The sequence below is a fragment of the Emys orbicularis genome, chromosome 1 (assembly GCF_028017835.1).
Source record: "Emys orbicularis isolate rEmyOrb1 chromosome 1, rEmyOrb1.hap1, whole genome shotgun sequence".
Classification (NCBI taxonomy): domain Eukaryota; kingdom Metazoa; phylum Chordata; order Testudines; family Emydidae; genus Emys; species Emys orbicularis.
The window spans coordinates 271,249,022-271,265,245 of NC_088683.1; the positions used below are offsets into that span (position 1 = coordinate 271,249,022).

General features: G+C 44.7%; 1 protein-coding gene across 1 annotated transcript in view; it reads left to right on the top strand.

Annotated features, from left to right (window-relative positions):
- The window catches only part of UGGT2 (UDP-glucose glycoprotein glucosyltransferase 2), a 267,640-nt gene that overhangs the window by 197,463 nt on the left and 53,953 nt on the right, over positions 1 to 16,224 (top strand). The window contains exon 27 of the mRNA XM_065407070.1: positions 3,275 to 3,464. Within this exon, the coding sequence (XP_065263142.1) occupies positions 3,275 to 3,464 (190 nt within the window). The remainder of the gene's footprint in view (positions 1 to 3,274; positions 3,465 to 16,224) is intronic.

The following is a 16,224-nucleotide window of genomic DNA, read 5'->3' on the forward strand; positions in this document are numbered from 1 at the left end:
TGCTTTTGCTGCCTCTATAGCCGTGGCTAGAATTAAATCTGTCTTCAGTTGTAGCTGCTGTGAAAGGTTTTTATCAGTTAACCCAATAATCAGCCTGTCTTTGATACTTTCTTGTTTTGCGTTCCCAAAATCATGGTTTCAGCCAATGCACACAGAGCTCTTATAAAATGTTCAGCGTTCTCCCCTGGTTCTTCAGTTCTCTTGTGAAAACATGCTCTTTCATAAACCGTATTTCTCTGGGGTATAAAGTGTTAATCAAACATAGCCAGAACCCTTTCCTAGTCATCTTTGTGACTGACTTCAGTAAAGCCAAAGGATTTAAAGATATGCTCTGCTTGCTTCCCCATAGCATAAATTTAAAAAGATACCTGTATATCGCCAGTTTCTTTGTGGAGTTTGTTTGTGTCAGGGTTCCCTCCCCACTCTGAACTTTAGGGTACAGATGTGGGGACCTGCATGAAGACCCCCTAAGCTTATTTCTACCAGCTTAGGTTAAAACTTCCCCAAGGCACAAATTCTCCCTTGTACCTTGGATTAGGTAAATGCTGCCACCACCAAGTGATTCAAACAAACATTTAGGGAGGGCCACTTGGAGCCCTATCTCCCCCCTAATATCCCCCCAAGCCCTACACCCCCTTTCCTGGGGAGGCTTGAGAATAAACAAGATGAGCACAGACCAACCTTGGGTTTTTTAGGACACTAAAAAAACCAATCAGATTCTTAAAAAAACAGAATTTTATTAGAAAGAAAAAAGGTAAAAGAAGCACCTCTGTAAAATTAGTATGGAAGATAATCTCTCAGGGCAATCAGATTCAAAACACAGAGGATTTCCCTCTGTGCAAAACCTTAAAGTTACAAAAAGAAAACCAGGAATACACCTTCCTCTCAGCACAGAAAAAATCACAAGCGAAAATAAAAGTAAGCTAACGCATTCACTTGCTAGTACTTACTAATTCTATAGGAGTTGGATTGCTTGTTTTCTTGATCTGTCTCCGGCAAGAGCCACACGGAACAGACAGAACAAACCCTTTCCCCCCGCACCTCCAGATTTGAAAGTAACTTGTCCCCTTATTAGTCCTTTGGGTCAGGTGTCAGCCAGGTTACTTGAGCTTCTTAACCCTTTACAGGCAAGAGGATTTTGTGCCTCTGGCCAGGAGGGATTTTATAGTACTGTATACAGAAAGGTGGTTACCCTTCCCTTTATATTTATGACAGTTTGCAATTTGTGTTATCACTGCTTGATACTTCCCACTAGAGATGAATGAGGAAATAAGCAGGGCAACAGAATGAGAAATTTCTTACCTGTTAATTTTCTTTCTGTTAATATTTTCTCTCCTCCTTCAATCCACTCTGGTAATCTGTAAATGACCAGAATACAAATTGATTTTTTTTCTCTAAAGGGAAAATTAGACATATAATTGGTTTGGGACTAATTACTAGTATTAAGACAACAACTTGACATAATATATTAATCAGTTACTGGAGAGCTTCTACAGTTGGAAGAACTCCTCTGGTGGCCTGAGATGAAGGGCAGGGCCTAGTCCTGGAGTGTCCAGCAACAACATTGGACGGCCTCCAAATTCCATAGGTGAGGGGGATTAACCATTAGTGATGAATGCGAAGAGAAGCTGCTACCTGAAAATTATCAGATAAGAAATTTCTCATTCTTTTATGTACACTACGTGTTTGACCCTGAACTTTTGAATCCACATTAATCATTTTATGCTACTGGCTGACCAACCAGATTTCTTAAAACTTCTCACACACCTCTGGTAGAGCAGTAGTTAAAGTAAATCAGAACAGGAGGGGGGACTCAAAATTGTGGTAGTTATTGTGATGGGGTCTCAGTCATGTGGTAATGCAGTGTGGCATCATCTTGTAATGCAACAAGGGGAAGTGGGTATAAAGAGAACAAATATCAGGAAAGTATTCCTGGTCTCCAGGAGGTCCTAAACATCCAAGCAAAAGCACATGTTTATGACAATAGCCATGCCTATCACATAGGCTTGACCTGGAAGGATAATCTGTTATGACGTAAATACAATACATTAAAAAATGGAAGGTCCAGGAATTCTTAACCCTGCAAAATGTTGAAATACCTAAAGCAACTTTCTGCATTCTAGAAAATGTTAAGATAGTTTGGGAAATATATTTTTTATGCTTGCCCTCTTCTTCTCCCCTTTCCCCCCTTCCAAAAAATTACTAAATATTTAATTGTAATTTGGTAGAGGCAAGTTATGTTCTATTAAATATATATTTTAAAAATGCACCAAAGCCATCAAAATCAGTAGGGCCCCAACATCTCAAACAGCAACGCATTATCCCCTCTCCTACTCATAAGAATCCTGGTATCCTGTGTTTGTCCTCCATCTCAAATCTGGCCTCCCAAGCTCCATTTCACCTGTCCCAATCCTGACAACTGAATCCAACATTAATGGGTATTTGATTGCATTATTTTGGCACCAGACTTTATATACAAAAATTTAAATATCTGTGACCTACTAAGTCTCACATATTTCTTTTCCTTCCTTTATGACACTACTTTTTCCAGTCTGCCTGCCTGCCTTTTTTTCTTCATTTTCTACTTTTCCCAGTAATAAAATTTCCCCCTTCCTCCATGGAAATCTCCCATTTGTCCACTACCTCTAGTTTTTCCATTTCCTTGTTCTGTTCTTCTCTGTTATCCTCCTTTTCTGGAGTAACAGCAGGGGAAAGAAAGCCAACAGGGCCATTTTGTTGCTCCTGGGATCTGTTTTTTCTGGACTGTAGTTGGTAGGATGGGAGATGTCTCTCCTCTCGTCTGTACCCCTTCTTCTGTTGGAGCTAGTGACAAGGATGTTTTCCTTGGAGATTCTCTTCTTCTGTCAGGTGCTGCTGCTGCTTCACCTACTGGCAGGTATTCTGGGAGGCCAAAAAACTCCACAGCCAGACTACTGCTGCTCCCACTTAAGATTCCCTGTCTTGGGTCATCACTTTACCAACCACTGAGAGTGTGGAAGGAGGGGGATCTTCTCTCTCCCAAGCCAGAATGAGTGAGAGGAGAAGTATTCCTCCCATGCTTACCCTTTAGCCGATGTGTTAAACGGTAGGTATTACATGAACACATCTCACAGGTACATGGAGCTGCCATACCCTCAAGCATTGTTCATATATTAAATGGATTCAGAATGTTCACTGTGTTATAACATGTTTTTTTACAAGAACTTTCTTGTACTTAAAGCTCAGCCTGCATATTGTATAATATGTAATTTTTTGATGTACTTATTTTCAACAGCTTTTATCGTTTTGTTCTGGAGCCAGAACTGACCTCTGGAGCCAATAATCTCTTTCCTTCTGGACCTGTGGCAAAGTTCCTAGAAATGCCAGAAACACTACTTTTGACTCTAAACATGATCATTCCTGAAAGCTGGTTGGTTGAAGCAGTAAACAGTTCTTATGATCTCGATAACATTCATTTACAGGATGTAAGTAGTAATTTCTGAACACCTCTGAAAACTATAGCTGGATCATATAAGCAGAAACCAATAATAATTTTGCATAAATGCTTAATATTTCAGTGAATTATTTTGTTAACCTTCCCCCCCTTTTAAATCCCATCTTCTCCTGTCAAAATCTCTCAGTAGCCTTCTTTTTTTTTATAAAATAAACAAAACCCTAAGAATTAAGCAATAAATTGTACAAAAATAGCAAAATTATTAGTGTATAATAGCAGTACAGGCAGTTACTTTTATACGTTGAAACAATAGTATATTTATGAAAGTGCACATCTTCTTGAGTTAGAATTGAAACAGTGAAGTAGGCATTCCATATGTTAGCCTTTCCTTTCCTTTTTTTGTGTATTTAATTTTAGCTTCATCATCTGGCAATAACTGGGTTTTGAATTTTCCAGTCTATTCAGGATCTTCCACGTTTTGTTCTTTGTGCTCATTATTGTGTACTATTGCAGGGTTTGAGTTTTATCAGTTTCACCAGTGGATTATAAGATGTTTTCATATATCCCCCATTAATAGAGACTGTTTAATTCACACTCTCTGCTACCAACTTTCCAATTGCACTGTTCCATGAAATTACTGCTTTAATCTCTATTATCTGTAGAGTTTAGTAATGCACATGCATAATATTTAATTTTTCTCATTTCCTTTTAACTTGGCTAGAAACTTGAGGTGTTGAGTATTCATTTGTAAACATATTTGGAAGAGTAACATCTACTACAGTTTATATTGTCCAGCAGTATTCACCACAATTTTTTTTTCAAAATAAACTGTAGATTCTTCTTCAAGTAATATCCCTGTGGGTGCTCCACTTTAGGTGTTTGTGCGCCCCTGCACTTGTAATCAGAGATGTATGGTAGCAGTGCCCGGTTGGGTTGCATGTGTGCAGTCCCGTCTCGCGCCGCTTCAGGTGGTTATCTGGCGCTGTGCGACCAACCCCCCTTCCCCTCCCCCAGTTCATTCTCTACTGCCTTTGGCTACGAGTTGGAACATTTAGCTGCGCCTCAGAGCTTACTTAGCAAAGAATAACTCCAGTTAGTTCTAGTTTTATTAATAGTCAGCCCTTTTCGTTTGTATGTCCCCGTCTATTCTTAAAAAAAAAAAAAAATCTGTTTTTTTTTTCTTGATTAGAAATAGGTTTTTATTGAACCGTGGGGGGACGAAATTCTCTCCACAGGTGCATGCCTGATTCCCTGGGCTTCAAACGCTGCCTCGCCCGTAGGATATCAGTACCAGTGTCGGACAGAGACTCTCAGTGTGTCCGCTGCCTAGGTGAGACACGCATTCCTCAAAAGTGTCCACACTGTCATAAGTTAAAAGCCAGGACCAGGAAAGCCAGGGACTTATAACTGAAATTACTCTTAATGGAGAAGTCCCTTAGGCTGGTGTCTGAGCCAGAAGCAAGAACCCCCTCGGGATAGAAGTCACCTATGGCAGCCTCTGATAGAGGCTCCTCTTCTAAGGCTTAGACAGCAGACCATCCAACCGTAAAGGTGGCTAAAAAGCATCCTGCGGCTTCACCGACTTGGGAAACGGCCAAGAAAAGGTGTTCTCCATACCGGCATTCTCAGTCGATACTGACCACACCGTCAGTCTCTACAACTGAGGTAGCAGCACCCTCCGGTAACATGGGTACCATGAGAGCTAAGGACTCTAAACGAGCCAGCTCTGACACAGGCAGTAAGGGGAAAACGAAACCCCATGCCTTGGCACTGCCGGAGCTGACCAGACACCAAGCACCCAGCAGCTCCCTGCAACTGCAATCCAGGCTGCCACCTACCGGCGATACACTGCAACCTACGCACACTCCTGTACCAACATCGACCTCACAATCAGCAGCACCGTCTTCTACGACCTCAGTGGCACTGGCGATACTGAGTCAATTCTTGCTACAAAAGGTTTTGGCAGTCTTCTCAATGCCTGAATTGCCTATCTTTGGCACCGACATCACCTCGGCTTGATCAATTCCGAGTCATCTTTCCACTCCACCTTGCTCAGCTCCCCCTCTTTCGAGCAACGAGGATGATAATGATAACAGGGAGATTTATTCCTCTCGCCACTCTTCTCCCGTTCACGATCTGGCTGGGCATGCCCCGTCACACAGAGGTTATCATACTGAGGCCAAAGAACCCCAATGGTACAGGTATCAATGGATAACACCCTTGTCACCTCCGCCACAGTGGCTGTATTGGACCCCATGGATGACACATCCCTGTTACCACTGCAAACCTCCCAGCCCACCCAGGGAGAGCACACATGAATCACCATCGCCGTTGGTACTGGGACTGTCTCAGTCCCCTGCAGAATAGAAAGAACCCTCTGACCAGGAAGTTGAACCTACCATCCACTTCTCTTCATCTTCTCCTGTTGACACCATCATGCCCCTCCTCCCAACGTTGGGGACAACTTTAAACAATTTCAAGACCTCTATAGGAGGGTTGCAAGTTCCTTGGACATCTCCCTAGAAGAAGTCCAAGAAGCACAACACAAGCTTCTCAACATACTACAGACATTGACTTCATCTGAAATCGCCCTACCCATGAATGATGCCATCATGGAACCGGTTAGGTTGATTTGGCAGACCCTTGCAATGATTCCACCAACTTGTCAGAGGTCTGACAGAAAATACTATGCGCCATCAAGAGGCATAGATTTCCTCTCTTCCCACCCCACACCAAATTCTTTGGTTGTTGATGCGGTCCACAAATGGGGCAGACAGCCATTCCCCCAAAATATATCATATGACAAAGACTGGAAGAGGCTTGACCTCTTTGGCCATATAAGGCTTATTCTTCGGCGACTCTCCATCTTCGAATGGACAACTATGAAGCACTACTTGCAAAATACAACCATATGAATTATGTAAAATTAGCAGATTTTATTGAATTTCTCCCTGAGGAGAAAAAAGAACAGTTCAGATCATTCACCTCTGAGGGACAACTGATTGCCAGAAGAGCATTGCAGGCTGCCTTGGACTCTGCAGATACGGCAGCATGCTCTAAGGCTACTGCAATAGTCATGAGGAGAGCTTCTTGGCTGCATCTCTCTGGCATTCCCAGAAAGGTACAATCGACTGTTCAAGATCTTCTGTTTGACGGACCCAAACTCTTCGTGGCCAAAGCTGATGAGTCTCTACTCACTGTCAAGGACAACACTGAAAGCCCTGGGTATTTATACCCCTAGGAACAAGAGAAGACAGCAAATATTACAACCCGCAAAGGTTCTGATCTACACCATATACACAACCGAACAGGCAGTACAAACCTCAGGGACATAAACAGAAGACGACAGTCTCCACTTCAAGCTGCCACGTCCCACCAACCATCCTCCAGACAGCAAGTTTGATGTATTGGTCGAGGGCCCGAGTACGCCACATCCTTCAATGCTGGAACTCATTTCCGTCTCAGACATTTTCAGACCGTCTTATCTCATTTTACCCAGTTGGGCAGTCCACCACAAAAGACAGATGGGTATTGGAGATAATCAAGATAGGATATTCCATCCCATTTACTTTCATCCCCCCTGCCCACCCTCCCTCCCCGTCCATCTTCAGGGGACCCCTCTCACAAACATCTACTGTGATAGGAGGTAGCCCATCTCATAAATCTAGGAGCAGTAGAACTGCTACCCACAAAATACGGAGGGAAGGGCTTCTACTTGCATTATTTTCTCATGCAGAAAAAAACAGGAAGATGAAGACCTATTCTCCATCTCCAACGTCTCAACGAGTTTGTAAAAACTGTGACAAAGTTCCTCCTCTATCTTGGTGGTTCCTGCGCTTATTGGCGGATTTGCTTGCCTCAGAGATTCACCATGTGGGTTGGGGAACAGCCCAGAGACCTTCCCCTCTGGTAGAACCCACAGTCCAGGTCAATTGGGAGGTTTGGGGGGAACCCGGTCCCGCCCTCTACTCCGGGCTCCAGCCCAGGGACCTGTGGACTGCAGCTGTCTAGAGTGCCTCCTGGAACAGCTGCACGACAGCTACAACTCCCTGGGCTACTTCCCCATGGCCTCCTCCCAACACCTTCTTTATCCTCACCACAGGACCTTCCTCCTGATCTCTGTTAATGCTTGTACTCCTCAGTCCTCCAGCAGCACGTCCTCTCACTCCCAGCTCCTTACGCACACACCTCACTAACTGGAGTGAGAGCCTTTTTATACCAGGTGTCCTGATTAGCCAGTCTGTCCTAATAGATTCTAGCAGCTGCTTCTTAATTGGCTCCAGGTGTCCTAATTAGCCTGCCTGCCTTAACTAGTTCCAGCAAGTTCCTGCTTGTTCTGGAACTGCCCCTGTTACCTTACCCAGGGAAAAGGGATCTACTTAATCTGGGACTAATATATCTGCCTTCTATCATTCTTCTGTAACCATCTGGCCTGACCCTGTCACAAAACACAATACTTCAAGATGGTCACACTAACCACCATAATCCCAGTGCTAGAAATGGGGGACTGGTTCTCAGCCCGCAACTTCCAAGATGCATATTTTCATATAATCATCTATCCCTCGCATTGGCGGTTTCTCCGATAAGCAATAGGACAGGACCATTTGCAATACAAGGTCCTACCTTTTGGCCTATCCACTGCTCCTCGCATTTTTTCGAATGTCCTTGCCGTTGTGGCTGCCTACCTATGCAGAAAAGGAATTATGATATTTCCATACTTAAACGATTGTCTGCTGAAAGCACCGAGAAAACAAGCGGCTCTAGAGTCCACAGAACAGACATTTGCACTCTTTAAGAGGTTAGGCCTCCAGATAAATGCACAAAAATCTACACTGACACCAGTACAAAAAATAGAATTTATTAGAGCCTACCTCAATTCTCCTGAGGCAACAGCCTCTTTTCCATGACAATTCCTTACCTTAACCAACCTGATTTCCACAGTACAAATCAGTTCACAAGACACCGCCAGGATGTTCCTGCAACTACGAGGCCACGTGGCCTCCACGAAGTATGTTGTCAGGCATGCAAGACTCCATATGTGGTGCCTACAAGCCTGACTCCTCTCAGCTTACGTCCCACAAGCGCCTTGCAATATCAAACAAGATAAAAGACTCCCTTCTCTGTTGGACACAACTAGACAACCTCTGTGAAGGGGTGCCTTTCACGCAAACTCTCCCAATGATGACCATCACAACAGATGCTTCACCTCTGGGTTGGGGAGCACACCTACGCCAACACTTTATCCGGGGTCACTGGTCCCCAGCAGAAACTCTTCTGTAAATAAATCTTTTAGAACTAAGAGCTGTTTGCAACGCTTGCTCCCATTTCTTACTGATCATAAAAGGCAAGACCATACAGATCATCGCAGACAATGTGGCTTGCATGTTTTATATAAACAAACAAGGGGAAACATGATCAAACTCCCTACGTGTAAAAGCCATGAGACAGTGGCAGTGGTGCATCGGACACAATATCCACATTACAGCACAATACCTAACTGGCTGCCAGAACACCACAGCAAATACATTAAGCAGGAATTTCTCCCAGGACCCCAAGTAGGAATTGGACACCCACATGCTTCGAAACATTTTCAAGCATTGGGGATTCCCAACGATAGACCTGCTCGCAGTGGCACAAAACACCAAATGCCCACAGTTCTGCTCCAGGGCAGGACTTGGTCACCACTCTCTAGGCGATGCCTTTCTTGTGAAGTAGAGCACTCCTCTCCTATATGTGTTTCCCGCCCACCCCTCTCCTAGCTTGGGTGATCTACAAAATCAGACAGGACAACCCCAGGGTAATGCTAATAGCCCCCATGTGGCCTAACCAAACCTGGTACCCTTACCTTCTCAAGCTATCGGTATGCCCACCATGTATGCTCTCGCATCTTCTGTCGCAGGACTCCGGTCACATTCTTCATCCAGATTCTCAAAGACTCTATCTCAAAGCATGGCTACTCCATGGCTCAAGAGATCTGAAATAACATGTTCAAATGAAGTACAAAACATTTTGCTACATAGCCATAGAACAAACACCCATGCCATCTACCTAGACTTGCTGGGGCCGAAGCCGAAGTCCGAGCCCCCCCCCCCCCCCCATGGTGGGGCTCATGTTACAGGCCCCCCCACCTGGGGCTGAAGCCCTTGGGTTTCTGCTTTGGCCCCCTACCCTGGGCAGTGGGGCTTTCACTTTGACCCCCATGCGGGGCAGTGAGGCTCGGGAAGTCTCAGGCTTCAGTCCCTTCTCCTGGGGTCGTGTAGTAATTTTTCTTGTCAGAAGGGGATCGCGATGCAATGAAGTTTGAGAACCCCTGACATAGACCAAACAAAATAATTTTGTAAGTCTCCAAAATTGTTAGTCTCAATCTCCAAACGATCCAAAGGGAATGCCATATACAAACAGAGGTTATCTAAATAGATTTTGGATTGCATCAAACTGCTACCATCAACATGACCGGCAAACGCCTGAGGGGATTCACACACATTCCACGAGAGCCTTATCGGCTTCCATGGCATTCCTTAGTAATCTTCCTGTTACAGAAATTTGTAGGGCTGCAACCTGGGCCTCAGCCCATACATTTACTCAACATTACGCATTAGAACAACATGCAATCTCCAGTGCCCTGTTCGGACTCACTGTACTTTCATCTGCTACGACTTAAACTCCTAAGCCCACTACTTCCACCACAGGGCACTGCTCTGAAGTCACCTAAAGTGGAGCACCCACAGGGACATCACTTGAAGAAGAAGAGCAAGTTACTCACCTTGTGCAGCAATGTAGGTTCTTCAAGATGTAGGTTCTTCACCTGTGGGTTCTCCACTACCCTCCCTCCTCCCCTCTACTTCAGATTTTCACACTAATGCTCTGCAGTAGAGAAGGAACAGAGGGGGCGTTGGTCGCACAGCGCCAGATAACCGCCTGAAGTGAGATGTGGACCGCACATGTGCAACCCAGCTGGGCACTGCTACCATAAATCTCCAATTATGAGCACAGGGGCGCATGAACATCTAAAGTGGTGCACCCACAGGGGGACACATCTCAAAGAACTTATGTTATGGCACAAGGTGAGTAACTTGCTCATAAGGAAAGTAATATTTTCCATTTATGTTCCTATGTTTGATGCTTTGGGATTTAAATACAATAGAATATAAAGATTGATTGTGACAACCCATTTTAAATCATCATATTGGAATGATGACTGCTTAGATCAGGGATCTGGTACACGTAAGGACGCTTTGGCACGTGGCTCGCCAGGGTAAGCACCCTGGCAGGCTGGGCCAGTTTGTTTACCTGCCGCGTCCACAGGTTCGGCCGATCGTGGCTCCCACTGGCCGCGGTTCGCTGTCCCAGACCAATGGGGGCGACGGGAAGCAGCGCGTACCGAGGGATGTGCTGGCCGCCGCTTCCCGCCGCCCCCATTGGCCTGGAGCGGAGAACCGCAGCCTGTGGGAGCCGCGATCGGCCGAATCTGCAGAAGCGGCAGGTAAACAAACCGGCCCGACCCGCCAGGGTGCTTACCCTAGCAGGCCGCGTGCCAAAGGTTGCCGATCCCTGGCTTAGATCATGAAACAGAATTTTCAAAGTCACTGGTACAAAGAAGCAAAACTTCCACTAAGCATTTTAATGGAAAGGCAGGTCAGTCAGGTTATAATGCATTTTGATTAACTCTTGTACTCCATAGGATGTGAAACTCTCTCCTTTAATAGCTGTAACAAAAAAACAAACCTATGACTTATCTTATTATAACCAAATGCCCGTGAGAAAGGTAGGATATAAAACATATATTGGTTAACTAATTTAATTAATCAGTTACCTCGTGTACTTTTGTCATTGTTCTATGCATCTGTGTTCCTTAGTTAAAGTACAGACTAGAGAATTAATAGAAATATATGAGGTTTTTATTAGCCAAAATAACTATAAAGCAATTAAGAAATTCTTCTTTGAGTAGTGTCTTTATGGGTGCTCCACTGGAGGTGTACGTGTGTCCCTGTGTTTCTGATCGGAGATCTATGGTAGTAGTGTCCATTTGACCCACACATGTGTTGTTCCCTCCTCGTGTGCTGCCTCGAGACTAGTGCTGCATGGGCAAACCACCTTCAATACCGTCTCAACCACCTCGGCCAGAGATGACGCAATTAGCAATCCATTCACAGATACTTGACTCTTTAGAAATTTGTTCTTAACTAGTTTTAGTATTTTTCTTTTCAGTCTCGAAGGGTTTTTTTTTCTCTTCCCCCTTTAAAAAAAAATAAGTTTTTGCTTTCCCCCCTTTTTTCCCCCATACGGGGGATTGTCCATCCCCCCCAAGTAAGGGGCATGTCCAGTTAACCCAGGTTTAAGTGGTGCTTCTCCGGCAAGGAATCCATTCTGGTAATGGACGGGCATTCACTCTGTGTCCATTGCCTCGGGGAGGCCCACATTCCACAGAAGTGTACTTTCTGTCAGCATCTAAAACCAGATCCCAAAAAAAACAGGAACTGAAACTAAAGCTGCTACTCATGGAGGGAGCTCTTCAGTCTGCGACTGACATGCTCCCATTGTCTCCCAGGCAACGTGAGTCTTTCTGCAGCCTTCCACTCCAATGCCAGTAAACCAAGGAATAAATACTCGGACTCCCCACATAAGACTTCCAAAAAGAGATCTTCGAGCCCTCATAGTGAACCCCAAATCAGCCAGAGGAGATCCCCGGCATGTTCAGTCCCTTTGGTACCGATGGCACCAAAGGCATCTAAGCACAGTACCCCACAGATCATGTGGGTTCAGTGCGACAGATACCACTGGTACACGTAAGGACGCTATGGGCACAGACACCAAAGCAGCGGTAACACCAGTCAGGGACAGGATTGGAGATGGTGCCGCCTCCCAGAAGACAACATCAGTACGGACACCCTCAGTACCAATGACTGTGAGGCAACCATCATCGAACTGCTCAGTGCCACCAACATCACCAGCTAGCTAGATACCGCCAGCTCAATACCGGTAACCACTGACAGTACCAATTATTGCGGCACTGGGCACTGTTGGAATTTAAATTCTCTAAGGACCTCATGGTATCTGAGGTACCAGAGTCTCTTCTAATCGGTACCGGGCACATCTTGAACCCAGGAATCACCACTGGCACTGAGCAGTGCACCTCCAGTATCCATGTCAGCTCCACCATTTTCCAGTGGATAGTCGGATAGTGACAAGAAGGATGTCCTGTCCCATCACTCTCACTATGCTTCCTACTGCTACCAACTCAGGCCTACCCTAAATCTGGACCTCAACCCTCATGGTATGACCAACTATGGTCTCAGCAAGGCATTCCCCCACAGCCACAGTCTCTAGAGCTTCAGAACCTCCTGAGGAGACTAGAGGATGAGGTTACACCACATACTAATGTGACATTCTGTACCTTGGGGGAGCACCCTGTAACTCCTATATTTATAATTTGTATATAATTGTGACATTGCATACAAAGCATGCATTGTAAGGAATCATGGGAAAGGTTATGATCTGCTTAAACCCACTGTTCCATCTAAATAAATAAATATATAATTAATGCATATGAAGTTATGAGAATTGTGTTGTATGGTTGTCACTAAAATATGCTGTGGGCTTGGGAAGCGCCCAGATACTAGCTCTATAGAGACAATGACAAGGGAGGTAACCAATGCCCAGGTGGGTGCTGAACAGACATCACCAGCCATTGTCCAGCAAGAGAGCTACAATGCAATGAATCACTTGCACAAGGCCACACCAGGGGAATTATTCAAACTTGCCTGGTAATTCAGCAATGCCCACCAGACATGCCTGGACTTGTGTTCTCCAAGCACATAGACTAAGTTTATAAAACAGAACCCAGTGGTCCCATGCTTGGCCTTTTCCCCTCCCCTCCACCTGTGCTGCAAGGAACAAGGACACTCAGAAGACTGAAGACTCCAACAGAGGAGACTGGACCGGTTTCAAGGGTGAAACCTGTGTAATATAAACTGCAATATTGAGTGGGATAAGAAAAACTGCTTAATCTACATGTTGCCCCGTCTAATAGGGTGGAGAGTTTAGACAGTGTGCTTATGTTTTATTTTATTTTGGTAACCACTGACTTTTTGCCTATCACTTATAATCACTTAAAATCTATGTTTTGTAGTCAGTAAACTTGTTTTACTGTTTATCTTTACCAGTGAGATTGCCTGAAGCATTTGGTAAATCTGCTCAGGTTTACAAAGGCTGGTATATATCCACTTTCCATTGATGAAGTGGTGAGCCAATTAATAAACTTGCACTGCTTGTCTTGAGCAGTGCAAAACAGTATATTCCTGAGATGAAAGGCTGGGAGCTGGGGGGATTTGGTTGATGCCTTTCTCTGTGTGATTCATGAATGGCTCTGGGAGAATGCATACAATCTACCTGTGTGTGGAGCTCCACATGCAGTTGTGCTGAGTGATAATGGTGCCTGGAGAGGTTTGCTGCTTATCACTAGCAAAGCATTGTGAGAGACAGCCCAGGCTGGAGAGTTAAGGGGGCACAGCAGTCCCACAGTCCCAGGGATCCCGTCACAACTAAAATCTCTTCCTCCTCTCCAGATGAGGCAGTAATGCCCCCTCCACCATCTCTGGCAGATGATTTTAAACTCTTCCAAGACCTGACTAAGAGGGTGGTAGATACCATACAAGTACCTCTCAAGGAAGTAAAAGACACTCACCATAAGCTAGTGGATATTTTATATACATCCTCCTCCTCCAGGATAACCCTCCCCATCAATGAGGTGCTGTTGGACCCAGCTAAGCTTATATGGTGAACGCCAGCATCAGCCACACCGACATACAGTCGGGCCAATAAACAGGGATATGGAATTTCTTTTTCCCCACCCTCCACCTAATTTCATCGTGATAGATGCAGTGAACTCCCATGGCTGGCAACATCATTCCAAGTCCACCCTTTATGACAGATTGAAAGTGCCTTGACTTATTTGGGTGAAAGACCTACTCTTCTGCTACTTTGCAATTCAGAATTGCAAACTACCAGGCCTTAACAGCAGAGTATAATTACATGAACTATAACAAACTTAACACCTTTATTGACCATCTCCTGGAATCACAACGGGAGCAATTTCGAGCCATTACCAATGAAGGGCAGCTAGTAGCCAAAACAGTATTCCAGATAGTGCTTGATGCAGCTGATACAGCAGCCTGGTCCATCTCAACAGCAGTCATGATGCGATGAGCTTGTGATTGCATCTTTCAGGCTTCCTGAAAGAGGTGCAAACAGCTGTTGAGGACCTTCCCTTCAAAGGCTATACATTTTTGCTGAGAAGACTGATGTGTCACTCCACACACTCAAAGACTCCAGAGCCACACTTGGTCACTGAGGATCTATACGCCCCTTCAAAAGAGAAAATTTAGTCTGTATCCCTGTCTGGATGACATCTTATTCAGAGCCCCATCGCAGACCATGGCTCATGGTGCCATGATCCAGACTCTGAATCTCGTGCAAGTGTACTGATTCATAATACAGTGGAGTCGCATCTTACGCGGGGGTTAGGTTCTAAAGTCAGCGCGTAAGGCGAAAATCACGTATAGTCAAAATTACCCTTGAAAATCCCTTAAATTGCCCATAAAGTACAGTATATTGTACATGGTTTTGTATATATAACCCTGTACAGTAATATGTATAAATGTATAATGTATACAGTAATGTATAGTATATAATAAAGAGTACATATGCAAACTATAATTTTACAGTACTGTATTTTTAATTACAGGGGGTTGTCAGGGCTTGATGTCGATCCAGGAGACAGAGGTGACGGAGAGCTTGGGTGAAAGAGAGTGAGTCGTAGACAAAGTGGTTGGCTCTGGTTCAGCTCGAGAAGTTGATTGCGTAGGCTCATCTGCTGTTGGTTGTTTTTCCTTGAAAAACATGGTGATCGGCAGCTGTCACTGTTGTCTCTTGAGCTGCTCAAACATTTTTTGATACGGTCTCAAATCATCCGTAATACTACGTGTGATTTTGAGGCTTCGTTCCATAGAGGGATCGTATTCAGAAATTAAGTCATTCAAGTGTTTTGCTGCTTGGAACACTTCAGCAAATTTATGAAGATTCCAACTTGCTGGCTCTTCCTGTTCGTCGTCATCATCTTCATCTTCTGTATACGATTTTATCAGTTCCTCTAACTCTTCGTTAGTCAATGTTTCTCTATGGCTCTCGATTCATTCTTCTATTTCTTCCTCAAGGATGTCGACGAAGCCATCAACACCCACTTGCCTGGCCACCTGAACAATGCGTTTCATTTCTTTGTCAATGGCCGGGAAACCCTTAAAATCATTCACACATTCTTTCCATAGGTTTCGCCAACATGCATTGATTTTTCAGGCTTGATTGCATCCATTGCCTGTTTAATATAAGTGATGCAATCGGCAATGTTGAAAGACTTCCAACACTCCATCACATTAAGATTGGGATCAGCATCCATAGCACTACATATCCGTGAGAACGTAAACCTCATGTACGTGGCCTTGAAACAGCGAATCACGCCTTGGTTGAGAGGTTGGAGGATGGAGGTGGTATTGGGGGGGAGAAAGACGACTTCAACGTCGTTTTGTGCAAACCAGCGTGCCGCAGGGTGGCCAGCAACACTTTAAAGTCAAGTCCTTTCTCTTCGAGGTAACGCTTGACCTCCAGAATGAAACACTTGTGGAACCAATCTAGAAATAATGCTGCCATCACCCAAGCCTTTTTATTTGATTGCCAGAACACAGGCAGGAGATTTTTGTTCTTGCCTTTTAGGGCACGAGGATTTGCAGCCTTGTAGA